At 46.6% G+C, this 23,471-nt stretch overlaps 1 protein-coding gene across 1 annotated transcript in view; it reads right to left on the reverse strand.

Annotated features, from left to right (window-relative positions):
• Positions 1-4,165: 4,165 nt before the first annotated feature.
• HS3ST1 (heparan sulfate-glucosamine 3-sulfotransferase 1) overlaps positions 4,166-23,471 on the reverse strand; it is a 36,382-nt gene continuing 17,076 nt past the window's right edge. The window contains exon 2 of the mRNA XM_055589109.1: positions 4,166-5,933. Coding sequence (XP_055445084.1) covers positions 4,884-5,822 — 939 coding nt within the window. The 5' untranslated portion in view covers positions 5,823-5,933 and the 3' untranslated portion in view covers positions 4,166-4,883. The remainder of the gene's footprint in view (positions 5,934-23,471) is intronic.

The following is a 23,471-nucleotide window of genomic DNA, read 5'->3' on the forward strand; positions in this document are numbered from 1 at the left end:
CTCCATTGCCTTCTGTGCTCCAGCTCTATGGCAATTCCTCCAAGAAGCCTTCCTGCAGTAAGGACAGGGTCCCGTGGCCCACAGGATATGCGATTTGGGTCACAGCTTTGCCACGCCATGCTTCCCATCTCTTCCTACTCTGAGCAGTGATGTGGTTAAATGAAACCTCTGTCATCCCTCACTTTATATGATCCTCGATGCCAACATTCCCCATCTCTGAGACCACCATCCCTATAGCTGGAATAGTATTCCTCTCTTTATTATTATCATTTAAAAATATTTATATATATATTTATCTGGTTGCTCCAGGTCCCAGTTGTGGCACGTGGGATCCCCAGTCACAGCATGTGAACCCCGGGCTGAGGAAGGCAAATTCCTGACTGCAGTATGCAACCTCTTAATTGTGGTTTGTGGGATCCAGTTACTCGACCAGGGATCAACTTGGGCCCCCTGCATGGGGAATGCAGAGACTTAGCCTCTGGACCACCAGGGAAGCTCCCTCTACTTATTTTCTTTTAAAACAATGGGGCAGGTCCATGTCTTATGCCTCAGCTAGTCCACTCTATCCTGGGGCTAACTGACTTTTCTCAGGGATGTTCTTGAATCCATATTGAAGGCCCTAAGCACACTACACTGGCTAATCTATACACAGTTTAAACTGCCTGATTTCCTTGCCTTTCCTTTTTTTAATTTAAACACAGAATAGCCTTCCTAGTGCTTCTATGCTTTTGTTGTTTTTATTTTAAACACAGAACAGTTAATGACTATTTATTCCTGGATTAACATTTTCATTCTCCTGAGAGCTTACTGCCATGCTAAGCACGTAGTAGGGTCTCAAAAGAAAAACACAATTGTAATGAATACCCAAACTCTCAGCAGTGATCTCTGACTCTACCTCTGCGGGTAGCAGGCACTCTGAACGCTGGCCTCTTCTGCCCCACATCTCCTTTCTGCTGTGTACTGTCTCCCAAGATAGAAAGAGCAAGGCACTCTGCTCAGAGGCACACCAGCAGTTTTGCTAAAATAGCAAATTTCCAGGCTGTGAGCTGATAACTAAAATAGTGTTATCAGGGTTTCAGCACTATCTGATTCCTGGAGGATGGGAGGGGGCTGTCTGATGCCTCAGAAGCATCAAGTGAAGTGAATATTCCAAATATCCCAAACACAATAGCTGAGACCCTGCTCAGCTGTTCTCCGTCGCCCTGTGAGGAGGTCATCACCCAGGCTGGCCCTGAGCCTAGACCAATCCAGGCAGCAACCTCAGTCCCTAGGCTTTTCTCTGTTAATAGACTTCCTATGAGGCGTTTGGAGACGGATCAGGTGTCCATCTGACTCCTGAGTCACTGCATTTGGGCCTCTGAGTAGGCCCACCCTGGTCTACAGCAGGACCCCTCTGAATCTGACTGTGCTCAGATGAGAGCCAAGGGCCTGGAACAGGTCTGGAGCAACAGCCTCATACTGCTTATCCCTTCCAAATGGCTGGCTCAGGGGGTACCAAAAACAGATGAATAGAAATAGCTACTTGGACCCCTGACCCTTGCCTGTGGTAGACCTCCATGACAGCATTTTTAGTCAACAACACCCCCATTGGGCTTCCCAGGTGGCTCAGTGGGGAAGAATTCACCTGCCAATTCAGGAGATGCCAGAGATATGGGTTCGATCCCTGGGTTGGGAAAATCCCCTGGAGCAGAAAATGGCAACCTACTCCAGTGTTCTTGCCTGGAAAATCCCATGCACAGAGAAGCCTGGGGGGCTGTAGTCCATGAGGTTGCAAAGAATCAGATGTACCTGAGCACACAAGTACACCTCCAAACCAACAATTCTTGAATTTATACCCATTGATCATCTTAAATTGAGTCATCCCCTAGCATCAGCTGTGTCAGCCACAAAAGGTAGATCATGTCTCCAGTGCTTGGTCCTTCCCTCCTTCAACCCTACCCACTACCTTCTTGCCCCAACAGCACAAGTTTCAAGTATACCATCCTGAGGGTGCTAGCATGCTTAGGTATTTTGCAAAAAGCATCCTCTTTGGAGTCAGAAAACACATACCAGAGTCTCCCCTTAGTCACCAATTCCTGGGCAACCTTGATAACTTGATTTCACCTTTGTCTCTCATTTTTTCAGCCTTCATCTATTACAGTGGGTATAATAGAAGTAAGATCCAGTGGTGCATTATAGAGGGAAACACTCTGCAGATGGGAAAGTACCGTGTCAACAGGAAGCCCACTCTATTTCTGCCACACCCTCTGGGGAGCTGGTTTTTTTAATGACAACCTTGACTTCCCGGGTGGCTCAGACGGTAAAGGATTTTCCTACAATGTGGAAGACCTGGGTTCAATCCCTGGGTTGGGAAGATTTCATGGAGAAGGAAATGGCAGCCCACTCCATTATTCTTGCCTGGAAAATCCCATGGATGGAGGAGCCTGTTAGGCATGGGGTCACAAAGAGTCGGACACGACTGAGTGACTTCACTTTCACTTAATGAAGGTGCTGCTGCTGCTGCTAAGTCACTTCAGTCGTGTCCGACTCTGTGCGACCCCATAGACAGCAGCCCACCAGGCTTCCCCGTCCCTGGGATTCTCCAGGCAAGAACATGGAGTGGGTTGCCATTTCCTTCTCCAATGCATGAAAGTGAAAAGTGAAAGTGAAGTCGCTCAGTCATGTCTGACTCTTAGTGACCCCATGGACTGCAGCCCACCAGGCTCCTCTGTCCATGGGATTTTCCAGGCAAGAGTACTGGAGTGGGGTGCCATTGCCTTCTCCAAATGAAGGTGCAGAGAAGGCATTTTCTGTTGTCTGTGCAGGGCCCAGGGTGGGGCGCAGTCCATGCTAAGGTCCAGCCAGACTGGTGAAGCATAACTAAGGTGACTCACTTCAATGATAGCACGGCTGAGAAAACCTCAGGCTCCTTCTTGCTCTTTCCCTCTGGCTCAGGCTCACCTCTTGGGATGGAAGACATTTGGCACCAGAAAAGGAATATGTCAGGAAGAACTGTCTCTAGGTCTTTTCATTTGCATTTAGGGGGAAAATGGGTAGAGAAAAAAAAAAACAAAAAAAAAAAACAAAAAAACCCTTGGGCTTTGACTGTAAGTGGACTCTGAGCTCTGTTTTATAGTCAACGTGAACTTGGGCGAGTTCCTTATCTTCACTGTGCCTGTTTCTTCCACTGTGAACTTGCCAGAGTAATTCCTCCTTCCTGGAGTTGCTTGAGGGAAATCTCAATGAGTTCCTCTACAAAATGTCTATTTCACTCCTCTGCCTTAAGTAAGAACTATGTCAGGAGATGCATTTGTGTCCTTGTAATTTTTTGTTTTACCGTAACAAACATATTTGTATTCATAATAAGAAAAAAAATCTGATTTATTTAATTCTGTATGAGGCTGACTGAATGAAGAATGCAGGAGAAAACTGAGGCTCAGAGGGGCTTATCTGATCATTCCTAACAATCCAGTTGTTCAGGGCAGAAGTGAAACTGAAATTGGGCCCCTCGTCTCTGAGGCAGGTGCAAGGGGTTCCAAACCTATATCCGCCACTGCGTTGAACTTTTTTCTCTTTTCAATTTCAACCCTTGGGAATTTAAATTTCCTTTCACATTCAGGACTCCAAATTTGGAGCTGATGTTTTAAACATGCACACACTCAGATCTCAAAGCATATGGAATATATGTCTATAAGTGCATATTGATCTTTCAGGAAATAGATTAATAGACTCGGAGAAAGCAATGGCACCCCACTCCAGTACTCCTGCCTGGAAAATCCCATGGATGGAGGAACCTGGAAGGCTGCAGTCCATGGGGTCACTGAGGGTCGGACACAACTGAGTGACTTCACTTTCACTTTCCACTTTCATGCATTGGAGAAGGAAATGGCAACCCACTCCAGTGTTCTTGCCTGGAGAATCCCAGGGACAGGGGAGCCTGGTGGGCTGCCATCTGTGGGGTCACACAGAGATGGACACGACTGAAGTGACTTAGCAGCAGCAGCAGCAGCCCAAGCAAACGGTTATCCTTTTAGTCAGCTTTTCACAGATGGGGACATGCAAAGATTCTGCAATTCCTCTTTTCTATTCTAAGTGACTTTCTGGAGACCCACTGCCACCTGGGGCAAAGTACACAGCCCCAAGATCATTCTGAAAGCCAGGTTTAATTTCCTTTATTGTTGTTTCATCTATTGCTGCAATCAGAAGGAAGTGTAAGCACTCTTTGAAGCAAGTCTCTTGCTGGTTAGCAACTAACTTCTCCAGCTTAATTGTTTTGTCCTCTTGGAGTTTACGTGGAGTTAGAATCCACACTCAGGGACCTGCTAAAGCTGGAAATGGGTGAAATTTTCACCTCCAAGAATAACGGGCATCTCAATGAAGATAAATCTCACAATGCAAGTTAAAAATAAATCTGATGACCTCAGGGAGACATTAAAAATTTAAAAGACAATGAAGACAGGAGAGAAGGGGAGAGGAAGGTAATAAATATGAAAAACATTTTTTTTTAAAGAATAACAAAGAAATATATGCGATGAATGAACACACACAGCTATTTGGAGTTGGGGGCAAGTTAATTATATTCAAAAAAGACTGCATCTCCAGAATTTCTTTCTTTTTTTTTTTTTTTTTTGCAGTTAAATATTTTAGTTCCTTCATATAGAGACATATTACACATGTTAACAACCATGAAAAACAATACAAAATGCCCTCGATTTAACAAGTAGAAAAATATAACTAGTATATATGGCAATTGTGAATCTAATACTGTACAGAAGTAATTTATGGATCTTACAAATAAATTATACTTAAATGCCCTTTTAAAATTCTTTGCCCCACCCCAGATGTACACCAGAACTTACAATAGGAAAGGTTCCGAGCCTAGCTTATCACAAAAAAAAAGAAAATCAGTGCCAGTCAAATGTTCTGCCGACAAGCTCAAAGAATTTCTTATTTGGCTCATGAAAATATTCGTGCAGTTTATTGAGGAGTCTGGGGTCCACTTGGGGGTGCGCCCGGCCTTTGGACTCGTGTAAGCAGCGGTCCCGGCCGCCGTCCCTCAGGCAGTAGAATCCCTTGGTTTTGTTAAAGTAAAAATTGGAGGCGTTGATCTGCGGAGACAGCCTCAGGAACCGCTCCACCTTCTGGATCTCGGGGAAGGGGTCCCTGATGAGGCGGTCGCCGTCCACAATGTGGATACGGCGCAGCGGGAAGAAACGCAGCCAGTTCTGCATGTGCAGGTGGTACAGGCTGCGGTTGATAGCCTTGTAGTCCACGTTGAGGCGGCCGTCGCGCACCAGGAACTCCTCGATGGACGGGTAGGGCTTGCGCTTCTGCACGTGGTTGTAGAACACTTGGGTGTAGTCAGATAGCACGCGCTCTGACGGGTCCCGCAGGATAAGCAGCAGCCGGATGGCCGGGTTCATGCCATGGACGCGCTCAGGCACTTTGGGCGACGTGAAGTACGCAGGGGTCTTTTCCACCGTGAGCTGGTGTGGGGCGGAGAAGGGCATCTGGCTGAGGTACCAGCCCAGGCCTTGGCTGTAGTGCTCCTCCCAGTCGAAGAAGTGCACCTCGTTCTCGGCGGCCGCCACGTCCGGATGCAGGCTGAGCATCTCCAACAGCGCGCGGGTACCGCCCTTGCGCACTCCGATGATGATGGTCTGCGGCAGCTGCTGGGCGGAGCCGTTGGGGGCGGCGCCGTCGGAGATCTCCTCCTGGAGGGCTGCCGCTTTCCGCACCAGCTCCGGCAGGCCCGGCTCGTCCCCTGGCACCACCGCGGGGCGGGAAGGCACTAGCTGGAGCTGGGCCACCAGCATCACCGCGCCCAGGAGCAGCGGGGCCATGCCGGACACCACGGTGGCTTCACTGGGCCGGGCGCCGCTGGGTCATGAAGTGCTGCCCTCGGGGGGACGTCTCCAGATCAGTGACACATGGGTATTGCAGGCTTCTGATTACTAGGAAACAAAGGGGAAAATATTAACCCCACATAAATACTTGGCTTAATCAAGCTGACAACTCTGTCATCTTTGGCAAGACATTCAGCTCCTCCGGGTTTTCTCAGTTTCTTTATTAGATGGTAAAAAATCTGCATGCAATGCTGGAGACCCAGGTTTGATCCCTGGATGGGGAAGATCCCCTGGAGAAGGAAATGGCAACCCGGTCCAGTATTCTTGCCTGGTGAATCCCATGGGCAGAGGAGCCTGGCAGAGGAGTTCACGGGGTCGGGTAGCAAAGAGTGTGACATGGCTGAGTGACTTTCACTTTCACTTATCCTATCAAGCAGGGGTGGCAAACAGTTTCTGTACCAGGCAAGAAAGTAAACGGTTAGGCTTTGGGGGACGTATAGTCTCCTTGGGAACTCCTCCAGCTATGTTGTTTTGCTCTTAAGTGTCCACAGACAATGCAGAGACTTGGGTGTGGTTGTGTTCCAATAAAGCCTTATTTATGGGCACTGACATTTGAATTTCATATCATTTTCATGGGTCATTAAAAATTTTTATTTTACTTTTTTTCCCCAAACATTTATATGTTTAGTGCTCTATTGACACAAAAACCAGGCCAGATTTGGCCTGTAGTCCTATTTTGCCAACCTTTGCTACAAAGGAAAAAGATTGGGAAGGTCTGTTGGACCTCAGGAAACATCAGTGAATAGCAACTAGCTTCAAGCCCAGGCAGAGGGGCAAGAGACAGCGAAGCAGCCATGGTTTCTGCTCCCCTACCCATGAGGGGCTTCTGATTTAATAGGACCGACGAACCTGTTTGAAAAATGGAATGGTTAGCTCCTATTGTTCACTTGTCCCTGGATCCAGTTCTTGCTGTGGCCTCAGTGCAGGGGGTGGGGGTGGGGGGGTGTACTTCCCAGTGATTTTAAGATTTGGCCAGTGGCACGTGGGCAGATTGACTGGTCTGAGCTCCTTGCAGTCCAAAGGACTCTCAAGAGTCTTCTCCAGCACCACAATCCAAAAGCATCAATTCTTTGGCACTCAGCCCAAACCAGTCAAACCTAAAGGAAATCAACCCTGAATATTCATCAGAAGGACTGATGCTGTAACTGAAGCTCCAATACTTTGGCCCCTGGATGCAAAGAGCTCACTCATTGGAAAAGACCCCAATGCTGGGAAAGACTGAGGGCTGTAGGAGAAGGGGGCTGCAGAGGATGAGATGGTTAGATAGCATCACTGACTCAATGAACATGAGTTTGAGCAAACTCAGGGAGATAGTGGAAGATAAAGGAGCCTGGCGTGCTACAGTCCATGGCATTGCAAAGAGTTGGACATGACTTAGTGAATGCACAACAACGTGGGCAGAAACGACAGTGTGCCAGTGCCCAGCATAGGCCTTAAGAGGAGTGTGTTTTCACATGCCCTCAGCCCTTACACCATTGTGATGAACAACAACAAAAAAAAAAATGTGCCCAGGTCCCAGGAGAAAGACAAACCACACTTGGCATAGAGCCATCCCATGTGTGCAGCCTAGCCATCTCCCTCGTGTGTGAGAATGCATGCTTGTGGTTTTAAGCTGTTGAGTTTTGGGCTGGTTTGTATTACAGTACAAATTTGGCAAAAGTTAACGGACATAACCTGACTGCAAGCATCAGTATGGTATCCGTTATGATCACAGTTCAGGTACTTTGAGGACCTGTGTTCCTTCATTTTGCCTGAAACAATCAGGGATATCTTCCTAGTAGAGCAAGTGTGTGCAGTGGGCCTGGAGGGATGAACAGGTGAGGTTACTGGAAGGAACAAAAAACTTTCACACAAGCAAAGGTTAACTGTTTATAAAGAGCAAGTCCTGCAGTCTGCTCAGTGGAATGTCACCCCAACACGGCAGTGGAAAGTAGACATGCAGGACAGTTATAGATGAGGGTCTTGCCCAGGGACACAAAAATTTATTCCATTTCAAGATTCACAGTCCAAATTTAAAGCTCTAAACGCAGGGCTCTTCCCATGAACTGCCTCCTTTATGCCTTCTCCTCCTTTAACTCTCTGAGATTTATCACATTTGGGCGTTAAAGTCCCTAAGGAACACAGGCACTGCTGAGCTGCAGCGTATGGGCCCCCAAGACACATGAGCCATGGTTGATGTTTTTACGGGGCTGATAAGCAGCAATCCGTGTTTGACCCTCTCCAGGAAAGAGGCGATTGGAAGCTCTGTTTAAATAATCTCTGTCTAAACACAGCTTAGGGAGAGTTGGAGACAGGCCCAGTTTGGGGACTGTAGGACTTACAAAGCCAGAAAACATTTTCTATCAAGAAGGCCCATCATCTTCATTATGCCAGGTTTAAAATTCACTTTAATAGTTTAAAACTTGTCTGGTGGTAGTGGTTTAGTTGCTAGTTGTGTTTGACTCTTTTGACCCCATGAACTATATAGCCCACCAGGCTCCACTGTCCGTGGGATTTCCCAGGCAAGACTTCTGGAGTGGGTTGCCATTCCCTTCTCCAGGGAATCCTCCCGACCCAGGGATTGAACCCAGACTTCCTGCACTGCAGGCAGATTCTTTACCGGCTGATCCACTAGAGAAGTACTAAAATTTATCTTGAATATGTAATGAAGAACAATATACAGAGCTTCCCTGTTTATGATCAAATTGATTTGATATCCTTCAGATATCAACTGTATTAACCACTTTGAAAAATGTATATTCAAGATCAAACAATTAAAAAGTTGAAAAATCATAGAACACTGGAAGAGGAAACTGCAAAACCACCACATGCTCATTTAGGAAAAAAAAAAAAAAAAAAAAGTTTCAGAGAGCTGGCCAAACAAGATGGGGTTCAAGGTTGGTCTTACTGATTGGATGAGCTCAATTTAATGGGCCATTTGCTTTAGTCAAATGCATGTTTTAGCATGAGTCAGTGAAATTCTATTTCCTTTTCCACTGCTTGTGTGGGTCAGCCAAAGGGACCCGTTGTGCTTGCCTTTCACAAGTTTGGGGTATGTGAGCAGGTGCACGTGTGTGCTTGTGTGTCTGCACGTCTATGTGTACATGTGTGTACACGTGTGTGCATGTGCAGGGTGTCACGTGGGTGAAGTGAGGGAGAGAGCAGCTCTTCCACACTGAGCAGCCACACTCTCCCCATCTCACAGCCTCACATCCCAGAAAATAGCCCGATCCTGGGACACCGAAGGAACAGAGCCAGAGGCCAGACCTGAGATCCACACCCTTTGACTATCCATGCTCTTTTCACTTTATTATGAGGCATGCGGATTAGCACAGGGAGCACCTGAGATCACTTTCCTAAAGGGGAGTTACCAGCAGACAGCAAAAAGAAGAAACTTTTTTTTTTTTTTCTGGTTGAAACACGAGGCTTGTGGGATCTTAGTTCCCCTACGGGGGATTAAATCTGGGCCCTCAGCAGTGAAAGCCTGAAGTACTAACCACTAAACCATCAGGGAATTCCTGAGAAGAAACTAAATATAATTTGTCTTTTACAAAAACAAAACAAGAACACCACCACTCCGAAACAACTCCCCCTCCAAAACAACCAAAAGACTAGTATGTAGTTTAAAAACTCCTTGTTGCTATTCAGTCGCTTAATTGTGTCCAACTCTTTGCAAGCCCATGGACTGCAGCACTCCAGGCTTCCCTGTCCTTCACTATCTCCCAGCGCTTGTTCACATTCATGTCCTTTGGGTCTCTGATGCCATCCAAACATCTCATCCTTTGCCATCCCCTTTTCCTCCTGCCTTCAATCTTTCCCAGCATCAGGGTCTTTTCTAACGAGTTGGCTCTTTGCATCAGGTGGCCAAAATAATTGAGCTTCAGCTTCAGCATCAGGCCTTCCAAGGAATATTCAGGACTGATTTCCTTTAGGATTGACTGGTTGGATCTCCTTGCAGTCCAAGGGACTCTCAAGACTCTTCTCCAACACCACAGTTCAAAAGCATCAATTCTTCAGCACTCAGCTTTCTTTATAGTCCAACTCTCACATCCATACATGACTAGTGGAAAAACCATAGCTTTGACTAGATGGAACTTTGATGGCAAAGTGATGTCTCTGTTTTTTAATATGCTGTCTGGTTTGGTCATAGCTTTTCTTCCAAGAAGCAAATGTCTTTTAATTTCATGCCTGCAGTCACCATCTGCAGTGATTTTGGAGCCCAAGAAAATAAAGTCTGACACTGTTTCCATTGTTTCCCCATCTATTTGCCATGAAGTGATGGGTGGATGCCATGATCTTAGTTTTGCGAATGTTGAGTTTTAAGCCAGATTTTTCACTCTTCTCTTTCACTTTCATCAAGAGGCTCTTTAGTTCCTCTTCGCTTTCTGCCATAAGGGCAGTATCATCTGCTTATCTGTGGTTATTGATATTTCTCCTGGCAATCTTGATTCCAGCTTGTGCTTCATCCAGCCCGGCATTTCACATGATGTTCTCTGCATATAAGCTAAATAAGCAGGGTAACAATATACAGCCTTGATCTATTCCTTTCCCAATTTGGAACCCGTCTGCTGTTCCATGTCTGGTTCTAACTGTTGCTTCTTGACCAGCATACAGGTTTCCCAGGAGGCAGGTAAGGTGATCTGGTATTCCCTACTTTCATCTATACCTTCTCCCCTCCACTCTTCCAACCACACTGCCTTCCCCAAAGGAGTTATGTAAGTAAAAGTGTAACACACTGTTTTACAAGATATTCAGAAAACCTCAAATCACCACAGGTCATTAAGAGCTGCTCAGGAAGGTAAGAGCTGCTCTCGCTGCTGCTGCTAAGTCGCTTCAGTCATGTCCAACTCTGTGTGACCCCACCGACGGCAGCCCACCAGGCTCCCCCATCCCTGGGATTCTCCAGGCAAGAACACTGGAGTGGGTTGCCATTTCCTCTCCAATGCATGCAAGTGAAGAGTGAAAGTGAAGTCGCTCAGTCCTGTGAGACTCTTAGCGACCCCATGGACTGCAGCCTACCAGGGTCCTCCAACCATGGGATTCTCCAGTCAAGAGTACTGGAGTGGGGTGCCACTGCCTTCTCCGGAAGGTAAGAGCAACCCTCTCAAAGCTGACAGTAACCACTGCTCATTTATGTCTCCAACACTTAGTCACAGCTTGCCCTAAGATGGATCATATCTCATTGTTACTTTCATTATAGATGTTAAAATGACCCACATATGCATTTGCACATTTTCCAGGAGCCCCGTTTTAAAAACAGAATACTTTCTGTAACCCTATCCAAAACATTATTACTTCAACACAAAATGAAGGAGATATTTTGCAGTTTTTTGTCTTAAGTCTTCAAAAGCCAGTGTGTATACATTTGTAGGACATCTCAAGGCTGCTTCTTGTTGCTGTTGTTCAGTCACTAAGTCACGTCTGCGTCTTTGCAACCCCTTTGCAAAGCCAGGCTTGCTTTTTAATATGGTGTTTAGGTTTGTCATAGCTCTACTTCCAAGGAGCAAGCATCCTTTAATTCCGTGGCTGAAATCACCATCTGAGGTGATTCTGGGGCCCAAGGCCACATGTGGTTTCTGACAACTGGAGTGGACAGCCCAGAGATCCACAGCACTGAGCAATGTTGCAATTCTTACTCTGAAAGCTTGTTAATTGTGGAAACTGCTTTCTTCAAAAGTAAGATCCTTGACCCCACTCACAAATCAGGAGCATCTCAAGCAGGAAAAGAACCAGGAAGGAAAGTTTGAAATTGCAAGCAGCACAAAAATAAATGGAGTATTCTCTCTTCAGAAGTAAACTAGGTACTATCAAAGGGAATCTGCTGGAAGTCTGGAGCCTGAGCTGGCATCAGCACAAAGACTGTTCAACAGCACCTGGAGGCCAGTCCACATTCCTCCAAAAAGCAACGTTGGCAGCAGTCACCCAGAGCACTTGCTACTGAGCAGACACTAGGCTAGCCACTTTGCACACAGGACCCGTGTGACACACTGCATATTGGACAGAACTGATATTGTCACAAGAAAGTGAGTCTCAGAGAAACAGAGTGGTTTCTTCAGTCATGTCCATCTCTTTGCATCCCTAAGGACTGTAGCCCATCAGGCTCCTCTGTCCCTGGGATTCTCCAGGCAAGAATACCAGAGTGGGTTGCCATTTCCTACTTGAGGGGATCTCCCGACCCAGGGATCGAACCCTCGTCTCTTCTGTTTACCTGCATTGGAAGGTGGGCTCTTCTACCACTAGCACCACCTGAGAAGTCCCATCCTTCCCTGTTGAAAGAGATCTAACTCACTCTCTGTTCACTCCCTTTTACCAGGCAGGCTGCTTGCTTCATCTTGCAGTGATAAACCAAGCCCTGAGTTTCAAGAATTCCGAAGCCAAGAGTCTTTCCCATCAGCAGCACTAGGCTTCCTTGGATTCCACATGAAGATGCTGACCACACACCAGGCATGGGGGACACATGGGAAAGGACACAGAATTTTCCAGGTGGAGATTCCCCTGCATTAAAAATTAAATCCAAGGGAACTTTCCCGGCGGTCCAGTGGTTAAGACTCCTAGCTTTCATTGAAGGAGGCATGGGGTCGGGGAACTGGTAAGCCACATGCTTTGAGGTGAAAAAAATACAAGTTAAATCCAAATCCTTTTCGGGTCAGGAATGAACCTAGAATAGGATCTGTCTGCCCCTCCCACCTCACTGCCCTTTTAAGCCAAGCTCGGGCCTTCCGGTTCATTTGATGGTACCAAGCTCACACCAGCTCTGTGCCTTGGCGTTCTCTGTTTCGTCTTTCCAGGATGCTCCACCCCCCAACATGCTTCCTGAGGCTGGCTGTCCCGTCACGGATTTTATTTCAAACGCTGGCTTTCCTCAGCAACATGAGCTCACCCTCTCGCCTTTAATCACTTTCTTTCCCATCATCTTGTTTTATATTCCTGATATACTATCCAAAATTATGTTTGCTTGTTTACTGCCTGCCTCTCCACCCAACAAAGTCCATTCAGGGCTTCCTTATCAGCATCCTACCTCCTGCCGCTGCATCCTCGGGGGCTGGTGTGATTGCTGGTACCCAGCGGGTGCTAGAGATGCTGTTTGCTGAATGAACACATCGGATGTAGTGGCAAGTCAGGCAAATGACGGAAGGCACTGACAGAGGCTTTTCATTCAGCAGAAAGAGAAACTTAACCGTTTGCCACTTATGAAAAAGACAGTGGCAAAAAGTAGCAAGCTTTCCTCCCTAGAGGATCAAATAGGAACCAGATGTTGAGAAGGGGGCTCAAAATTTCTCCTGCAGGACGGACAAAATTGCCTGAGAGCCTAGAATGCATTTTCATTAAAAAAGGATGGGAACTAGTGAGATAACCCTTCAAAAATATTTTAATTTTCTTCTTAAGTCTTACTACAAAATTCACATTATGACTGAGATTTCAAATGTAACCACTACCACACATCTGCTCTCAGCCCCATCACTAGAACATATTCATGGATAAAATTAAAGAACTAGAATATTTCACAGGAGGGACAGTCAGTACATCAAGCACAGCGATGCTTGTGGTCCTTCTGTCTGCAGGAAAACCTTTTCGCCCCTTAGAAAACGATGGTGAACCAGTTGGCACAGGTGAGAATCTTCTTGGATGACAAGGATGGTTATCTGGGGGACAAACGTCATCCAAGGTATTTGACAGAAGGGTTGGAAAGGAAGCAATTACTCTCTCCCTGAGTGCCCACCGCGTGTCAGGCAGTAAGCCCTCATGCAGAAATTATCCCTCCAAATACTTGTAACAGTATCAAGGGGGTGGCTATTCTTTTATCTTATATATTTGTAAGCAATAAAAGGGCAGTGAGTGGTAATAGAAAAGCAACTGGACAGACCCAGGCTAGAATTCTTATAGCTAACTGAGCTCAGGTTAGCTTCTCATCTCTTTGGGCCTCAGTGTGCCATTCTGCAAAACGGGCTAAAATCTACTTCATAGGGATGCTATCATGATTCCGATAGATTACCCATGCCAAAGAGACAGGGCGATGTCTGGCATTTACAGGGCATACTACGAATGCTAATGGCCTGCCTTTCTCCCCAAGGCAGACACAGAAACATGCTATTAAGGTTAAAGTGAAAGAGAAAGTTGCTCAGTTGTGTCCGACTCTTTGTGATGCCACGGACTACACAGTCCATGGAATTCTCTAGGCCAAAATACTGGAGTGGGTAGCCTTTCCCTTCTCCGGGGGATCTTCCCAACCCAGGGATCAAACCCAGGTCTCCCGCACTGCAGGCAGATTCTTTATCCCTGATAGCTCAGTTGGTAAAGAATCTGCCTGCAATGCAGGAGACCACGTTTCGATCCCTAGGTAAGGAAGATCACTGGAGAAGGCTGGAGAAAGGATAGGCTAACTACTCCAATATTCTTGGGCTTCCCTTGTGGCTCAGCTGAGTAAGGTTAAAAGACCTTCTCAAATAAAGAAGGCTGAGTGCCGAAGAATTGATGCTTTCGAACTGTGGTGCTGGAGAAGTTTCTTGAGAGTCCCTTGGACTGCAAGGAGATCAAACCAGTCAATCCTAAAGGAAATCAACCCTGAATATTCATTGGAAGGACAGATGCTGAAGCTGAAACTCCAGAACTTTGGCCACCTGATGCGAAGAGCCAATTCCCTGGAAAAGATACTGATGCTGGGAAGGATTGAAAGCAGGAGAAGGGGGCGACAGAGGGTGAGATGGTTGGAGGGCATCACCGACTTGATGGACACGAGTTAGGGCGAATTCCGGGAGATGGTGGACAGAGAAACCTGGCATGCTGCATTCTCTGGGGTCACAAAGAGTCGGACACAACTGAGCGACTGAATAGAACAAAAATGTCACAGGGGCAAGAAGTGTGCTTTGCCTCTGAGTGGAGATGCCTTCCTTGGGCTGCGGCGAGCACATCCCAGGCAGAGGGGGCGAGCTTGCTCCAAGCCTGATAACACAGCAGAAAGGAGGAGAGCTCTTGTGTTACTCTCCAAGAATTGCCTCTCTCCACACATGCTGGAGTGTCGAGTGATTTAACTTTCTGGCATACACTAATACCCAAGTAAAGACGGTTTGATGAGAACCGTCCTTTCTGTATCCAACCAAACTTCTGAGCAATCAACGGTATATGATTTTTTGTTTGCCTTTAGGAGACCTTTACCTCTGCATGGCTAATTTAAGAGCATGTGGCAGCAGGGTCAACTTTCCATCCTTGGCAGGTCATCGTGGAAACCAAGAAAGAGGAAATGGATTTAGCTCCTGCCTGTCAGTCTACAGAAGGACAGAGAGATCTCAAGACTCCCATAAATATTTATTTTCTTGAAACTGCCTACACATGACACTTGTCAACAGCTGTTGACATTGACTTTTGCTTGAATTTACTCATGGTAATTGCTGTGAGGTACGCTGGGGGTAGAAAAGAGCTCAGGGTACAAAAGACGCAGGGTCAGTTCACATAATGTTACTACAGAGAGAAGTAAGTCAGAATGAGAAAAACAAGGATGGAATATTAATGCATATATGTAGAATCGGAAAAAATATACTGGTATAGACAATCTTATTTACAAAGCAGAAATAAAGACACAGATGCAGAGAACATGTGGATACCAAGGGGGGATTGGGGTGAATTGGGAGATTGGGACTGACACATGAACGTTGATATATATCTGTTTTATACATATTGGTACTATGTGTAAAATACATAACTAAGGAAGACCTACTGTATAGCAAAGGGAATACCACTCAGTGCTCTGTGGTGACCTAAATGGGAAGGAAATTCAAAAAAGAGGGGTTATATGTATACGGATAGCTGATTCATTCTGCTGTACAGCAGAAATAAATACAACATTGTAAAGCAATCATATTCCAATTTAAAGAAAAAAAGTTTCTCTGGGCCACACTGACTGCCTGGGAAAAGGAGGAGTGACCAGCCCTATTTTCTTCTTGAAAAAGACCAGGACTGTTTCAACACTCCCTACTCCACTTTCTAGGCTCTGTTACCTCCATGACACGGGAGGTTCCATATATACAGAAGGGTACCTGGATAATGAATGCAACTCCCTGGAATTGAAGGAAGGAGGTGCCTGGGTCAGCCAGGGAGGGCAGCATGGTGGGGCAAGAATTTGGGGCCAGTGGATTTCAATCACTGTGTTATTTCCAAGCTTCTGAGAATTCCCTGATCCAACGATGGATGATAAATGCCAACTGCCCCATAGGTGGCCTGAAGTCAACCCACAGGATATACTTTTCCAAATTAGGTGAGAGATTAGGTTGAAGGATCTGGGCAAGGGGTTGCAAGTTGGAGTCAGTTAAAGCTCCCCACATCCCCGCCAGGAGCTCTGGCTGCTCCATCACCATCGCCAGGCGCTTTCCAGACTTACAAGTGCACATCGATTCCCTGGGGATGTAGTTCAAAATGCAGATTCTAATCCAAGAGTTCTGGGCAGAGGCCTGGGAGTCTGCGTTTCTAACCAGTTGCCTGGAGAACCGGTCTGCCCACCCACAGCTTTTGGAATGGGAAGAACTCAAGAACTCCCTGAGCTTGGAACAACTGCATCCATTTAGGTTCGGAGCCTGATGCCCCCGGCCTTGGGCTGGGAAGGCTGCCTTTGGATTTGGTTTCCTATGGTTGTTAGGGTAGTTTGTTTTTAAATCCAAGGCTGGAAACAATTGCAGCAGACAAAATAGAGAGGGATCAGTCTGGTCACAGAGGTGGTGTTATCTGTGGAGGGGGGTGGAGGGCCGATGCTGGAATTCAGAGGATTTAGAGCCAAAAACCCAGGCGCAAATCTCAGCTTTATAACTTAAAATCCATGAGAGAGCACTGAAAACCCAGAGCCTTCGATCGAATGCCCTGGCCAACGTACACCATTGTGAGGATTAAACAGAACAGCCTATGAGGGTGCTTACGATGTTGCCATATTGCCTGGCCGATGGCAAGCCCTTCAATCGTGGCAGCTATTTTTGTCTCTTAAAAAAAAAAAAGGAGGCTGTGTGATATAAATGGGAATCAAGCATGATAATTAGTCAAACGCATTTGTTCATGATCCAAAGTACTGCAGTGACTCAACCAGACAGAGGCTTGCAGGAGAAAGGACAGTGGCACGCAGGGGCAATCCAGGCTCTCTGTCTGGGGAGGGGCTCGCAGAGGGTCCTCCAGAAAGGCCCCCTGCCTGAGTGATAGGCGGCCAGGTGTGTGCAGGAGGGATGAAGAGGACCCCCCCGCCCCCTTCATGTTTAATCTGCGGTGCTGTGCACAGGAGGCAGTGGTGACCTAAATAAATCCTTCATTAGGAGCAGAAACACACTGGCACAGGCTGAGCTCCGTGACAGGAGGGCGGACGGGGCCTGTCTTATTACTCAGTGCAGCTGAGTGGAAAAGGGGGCCGTGCCAGCAGACGGGAGACAGGATCTCGACTGCCTCGGTGCGCTCGGATACGCACGGCTCAGCTCCCGCTCCAGGTATGAGCCAATCTCCCGACAGGTGCCATCTGACTGTGAGAACGTCCCTGGACGAGGTGGACAGTCCTCATCACCCCACTCATGGCCAGCACCCATGCAATCCATTTCCCTGGAAATGGACAGGAAAGAGACACAGAGCTTCAGAGGCCAAAGAACCCCCTGTCCTTTCTTCATCCCTGTTGATTAGGACACAGGTCACAGAGGACCAGAGCCCCAAGGTCAAGGGTGCAGGGGCTGAAATGAATCAGAAAGCAAGGTCTGCTGATACGCATGCACCGAACCTCAAACACACGGGAACCTGTGCTTCTTTTATTTGGGGTCACGGAGCCCTAGAATAGTTGCCACTGAAAATAAATATATACAAGTCAAAGTAAATTCTTCCCCTGGATACGCAAAGGTGGAGGGTGAATTTGTCTCATTTCTTGAGCCAGGCTGGATAGACTGAATGTTGTTGCCTCTCAAATTTCATAGGTTGAAGCCCTTGTCTCTGGTGTGGTGGATATTTGGAGATGGGGCCTTGGGGAAGTAATTAGAGTTAGATAAAGTCCTGAGGATAAGACCCGTAATGAGATGAGCGTCCCTGGGAAAAGAGGAAGAGAGATTCGTGCTCTGTCTCTGCCACCTGAGCATGCTCTTGCTTGCTTGCTTGCTTAGTCGCTCAGTTGTGTCTGACTCTTTGTGAACCTGTGGACCGTAGCTCATCAGGTTCCTCTGTTCATGGGATTTTTCAAACGAGAATACTGGAGTGGGTTGCCATTTCCTCCTCCAGGAGATCTTCCTAACCCAGGGATCGAAACTGCATCGCCTGTGTCTCCTGGATTGCAGGCAGATTCTTTACCCACTGAGCCATCGGGGAAGCCCCAATGCTAGATGGTAACCATCTGCAACCTGGACAGAGCTCTCACCAAGAACTGAATCTGTTCACATCTTGAACTTGAGCTGGGAAGAATAAATACTTGCCATTGTTTAAGCCACCCAGCCTCTGGCATTTTGTTACAGCTGCCTGAGCACACTCACGTGCTATGCTGTGCTTAGTCTCTCAGGTATTTCTGACTCTTTGCCACCCCAAGGCCCATGGACAGTAGCCCACCAGGCTCCTTGGTCCCTGGGGATTCTCCAGACAAGAATACTGGAGTGGGTTGCCATGCCCTCCTCCAGGGGATCTTCCCAACCCAGGGATCGAGCTCAGGTCTCCCACGTTAAAGGCAGATTCTCTACCATCTGAGCCACCAGGGCTGATACACAGCCCTTAGGAGAAAGAAGAAAGAACGAGTCTGCCTGGGACTGTTTCCACTGGGTGAGTCTTCCCAGGGTGGCACACCATGGTCTCCTGGATCCAGGCAGGTGACATGAACCTTGGAAACCGGGTGGCTGGGGTCGGGGGACAGCAGCAAGCAGCCCCGTGTGTACACAGGCGGTGTAATGAGCAAGCTGCTGCCATAACTCTGGCCCATGTTGTTGGGGAAGAGGGACCAGTGTCGTCTGATCTTTGGATTTTTTGAGACTCTATTATGGATACTTATATGAAAGTTCTTGATTTTTATGGATGCTCAAAAAGGTGAAGTTTTTTTTTTTTTTTAAAGAAAGGATTAGAAGGCAAGTCTGCAAAGACTGATGCCTCAGGTCTATGCTTGCCCACAGGTGATCACTTCACACTTTTACAAGACACCTATGATGCTCCAGTACTCTTGCCTGGAAAATCCCATGAACGGAGGAGCCTGGTAGGCTGCAGTCCATGGAGTCGCAAAGAGTCAGACACGACTGAGCGACTTCACTTTCACTTTTCACTTTCATGCTTTGGAGAAGGAAATGGAAACCCATGCCAGTGTTCTTGCCTGGAGAATTCCAGGGACAGGGGAGCCTGGTAGGCTGCTGTCTATGGGGTCGCACAGAGTTGGACACAACTGAAGCGACTTAGCAGCAGCAGCATGATGCTTCCATCCCCTTCATGCAGCACAGCCTAGTCATGGCGAAGGGGCTTGTGTAACTCTATGAAGCTATGAATTATGCCGTGCAGGGTGACCCAAGACAGACGGGTCACAGTGAAGAGTTCCGACAAAATGTGATCCCCTGGAGGAGGGAATTCCTGGGGACACAGAAATGACCCAGTCACTGCCCTCAGAGCACCCTGTAATGTAGAAGATACCTGTGGAAGGAAACCTATTACGGTGTCCAGGGTGAGCAGGTGACCGCTGTATCAGAGCACAGGGGAGAGAAGCCACACAGGAAGAAGACAGGGAGGGCCTGGCATCATTGCACTAAAAGGAATCAACATCAGTGGCCAGAAATAATCCAGGAGGAGGCTTGGGGTCTGCTTGGCAGGAAGTCCCCAGGGACAATCAGCCCAGAAAGAGTTTGCAGCAGAATCAGGGCTGGGCAGGGGCAGGGACTCGGCCTGTGCTGGGGTTGGCTGTGGAGGTAAGGTCTTTGGGGAAAAGTGGCAGATGACACAAGACTGCAGGAGCCCGTAGGAGCCACAACTTGAGATTCAGAAGCACAGGGAGGGGAAAGAGCCCTGGCAACAGAACAAAGGAAAAATTCCTCAGCCTGAGTCCCAGAAATGCCACTCACAGACTCCAAGTTGGGACACGTTAATGGAAAATCTTGGAAACTACTGCTCACTCTTGGTCCAAGAGCTTGTTTTTGTCTTTCCTCTTTGGATATGCGTGTTCTTGGTTTAACGTGATCATTTAAAAACAGACGTTTGAGTGTGAGCTCAGTACTGACCTTGAAAGACACCAGGGTGGGGCAAGACTGAGATACCCCTGGCTGCAAGTTTCTGAGGGGGAAACAGGCATGGGCAGAATTAAAGCACGGCACCATAGCTGGTTTCGATTTTACATTGTCTGTGATTTTTTTTTTTCCTTTTCAGAATTGAGTTGTTGCTGTTCCTGTAACAGTACTGAATAAAGTAACGGCTGTTTTCTCCCTCCTCCCACACATACACTGTGATTTCTGTTCATCCCTTACTTAAAAAAATTTTTTTTAAATACTATTCAAGTTAAATATTTCCTTATTCTTAAAGCTTCAGGTTTTACAAAATGAGTTAGTGTCTCATTTGCCTCTAAATCAAGCTTGAACTTATCTATAATAAATTTAAACAGAAAGCATCTGCCTTATTATCTCAGTCATCTTGGAATCTTTAAATGCTGTTTAATCGGCCCAGAAGAACTACACCTAGATCTTGCACTTGACACAACCTTCTCTGTGATCTCTTGTTACAGCTTGTGATAATTTCAGTATCTTCAGATTAACTACAATACTATACAGTAAGTTCAACCATCGTCAGCCTGATCACCTATTCTTTCTGCATGCTGTTGCAAAGTGGTTTATAGTTTAAAAATATATTCAAGTTATTATCCCTTAAATAATGTATCTGAAACAATCTGGCATCTGAGGGAGACATTCAGGAATCTTCAAGAATGACAAGCTCAGAGGGGCCAGCTGGTGGTTAATAGTGTGGGTTTGAACCCCAGCTCCATCCCTTACTCCCACTGTGTGACCAAGGTCATGTGACCACTGTGGGCTCTGTTTTTGTACATAACATGCACAGATGACAGTATTAATACTATAGGATTGCTGTGAGGCTTAAAGAAGGTATTACCGCATATATGAAGTGCCAAGAAGAGGGCCAGGCATGTAGAAAACCCTCACCAAACGTGATCATCAGCTCTGGCAGAACTCTGTTTTCCATCTTTAATCCAGATAATCAATTTCTCTAACACCGATCATTTCAGGTACATAAAATGCCATCTCCACAAAATCGTCTTGGCTTGAAAGGACCCATACACAAGAGCGAGCAGGGTGTTGAGCTGGGGTCTAGTCCCAAGTTCTGTCCTGACTTCTGTGTGACCTTGGCCAAGACCCAGAAATACTCTCAAGCCTCTTTTACAAAAGAAAACAATTGGACCATAAATTCTCAGAACATCTGCCCTCTTATATCCATCTATAATATGAAGGCTTTAGAGAATTAAGAAACATTCTTGTCTGTCAAAGCAAGACAGTATTATCCAAGATTCTAAACAAAACAATCACTGTTAAAAATAAATCTTAATAATGTTTTGTCACTTGGCATCAGCTTTCCATTTCATAGGCTAAAGGGAGCAATGTATATTGAATTTCTACACTTCTGAGGTCATTTTGATATTCAGGAAAATCATATAGCTTCTAGCAGGAAGGACTCCCTTTGAGGGTGTGTGTGTGTTAAGCCACTTCAGTCATGTCCTACTCTTTACGACTCTGTAGCCTGCCAGACTCCTCTGTCCATGGAATTTCCCAGGCAAGAATACTGGAGTGGGTTGCCATTTCCTATTCCAGAGGAACTTCCTAACCCAGGGATTGAACCCACGTCTCTTATGTCTCCTATACTGACAGGTATAGGGTCTCCCAAGCTACCTGTTGCTCTGGTTCTATTCAGATCATATTCAGCATTCAATCAACAAATATTAATGAAACCCAGGACCTGATTAAGAGGTGGATATGCAGGAGAGGGGAACCCTCTCTGAAGGAGGCTTCATTACCCCTAAGAAAAATGGCATTATATAAAAGCTTCTCAATGAAAGGGAAATATACAAAGTAGACCAAGTCCTTCCAGCTGGGGTGGGGGCTGAGGGGTTGTGTGTCATGGGATAAGCCTTCCCACACACCCAACTCCAACGGGTGAGCCTCAGCACCTTCTGGGCTGGATGGAGGCAGTTGAGTTCAGGACTTTTGCTTGGATACATTTGGGAGGGAAGTTTGGGAGTGAGCAGAATTCCTTAAGACAACAGAAAAGGATGGAGGGCTGTCAGAGGGGTCCCGCTTCTTGGTCCTGATCACACATAACATCCAGTCTCTTCCTAAATCAATGAAGATGCAACCTTTAACGAATAGTAGGAAGTGCAAAACACAATCATCAGCTGGCCAAACATACCCAGAACCCAGCCAAGACCTAAACGGATTTGCTGTCTCAGGCCCTGGGGAATTAAAAGACGCAGCTTGCATCCTTGTTCCTTCCCTCCAATAACTCAGGTACATGCAGGGGTATAGGGTGTTTTTGGGGGGCAGATGAGAGAGAGGAGGCAACATACGTGATAACTGCACTGAGGTTAGGGCTGAGAAATGGCCATGAATGCACGGCTTACTAGCATAAAGATTCACAGACAACAGAATGATGGGTATACATACATCAACATCAAATTATTTTGGTCATATCAATGTGTCAAGAGGCAAGAAGAACTGTAACAAAGTTACATTTAGAAATAGTTTGTTCTATTTGTCAAAACCAAAGGTGGGAAAATGGTGTGGGAAGGAGTTCTCATGTCCCAGTAATAGGCAGAATTTCTTCCTCCAAGTCTTAGTGAACAAGAAGGAAAAAGCAAAGGTGTTGGGAGATGGAGAGAAGAGACAGGAGTCTGCGTGTGAATTTCTCCATTGTTCCTTCTTTCATGGTGTCAACTTGATTTGACGGGACTTCAATAGGGTTCAGTCTTCCTAGGTGGCATGAGTGGTTAAAAAAAAAAAAAATCACCTGCCAATGCAGGAGATACAAGAGACGTGGGTTTGAACCCTGGGTTGGGAATATCCCCTGGAGTAGGAAATGGCCACTGGCCTCACAATTCCTGCCTGGAAAAAATGAGCACACACACACACATCATGAAGGTTCATCCTCCGAAAGGAATTTGCTACATAAAATCTGTATGTATGTGTATGCGTGTGTGTTTTTGTGTTAGAGCTCTGATGATAGACCAGGTTTTTAAGACTTTCTGCAACTTTTACATCCTCTCAAGACAATCAAGGCACTAGGGAAGCTAACACACACCTTGAGGTCTTACCTATGAGATGTTTCTATGACAATGCATTTCCAAAGGGACATTTTCTAAGATCTCAAAGAATAAATCACTACAGCCATCTTGGTCACTGAGCCACACAGAGTTCCCACGTTGACAATCATCTTCATTTCCCCATCAGCTGGTGTGAACTTGATGCCCTGGCTTTGTGCTTCAGACTAGGATCAAACTCAAACCAGCATTCGCTGTTGTTCAGTCACTCAGTCCTGTCTGACTCTTTGCAGCCCCATGGACTGCAGCACTACAGGCCTCCCTGTCCTTCACCGTCTCCTGGAGCTTGCTTAAACTCATGTCCATCGGGTTGGTGATGTCATCCAGCCATCTCA

The sequence above is a fragment of the Bubalus kerabau genome, chromosome 7 (genome assembly GCF_029407905.1).
Source record: "Bubalus kerabau isolate K-KA32 ecotype Philippines breed swamp buffalo chromosome 7, PCC_UOA_SB_1v2, whole genome shotgun sequence".
In the NCBI taxonomy this organism is placed as follows: domain Eukaryota; kingdom Metazoa; phylum Chordata; class Mammalia; order Artiodactyla; family Bovidae; genus Bubalus; species Bubalus kerabau.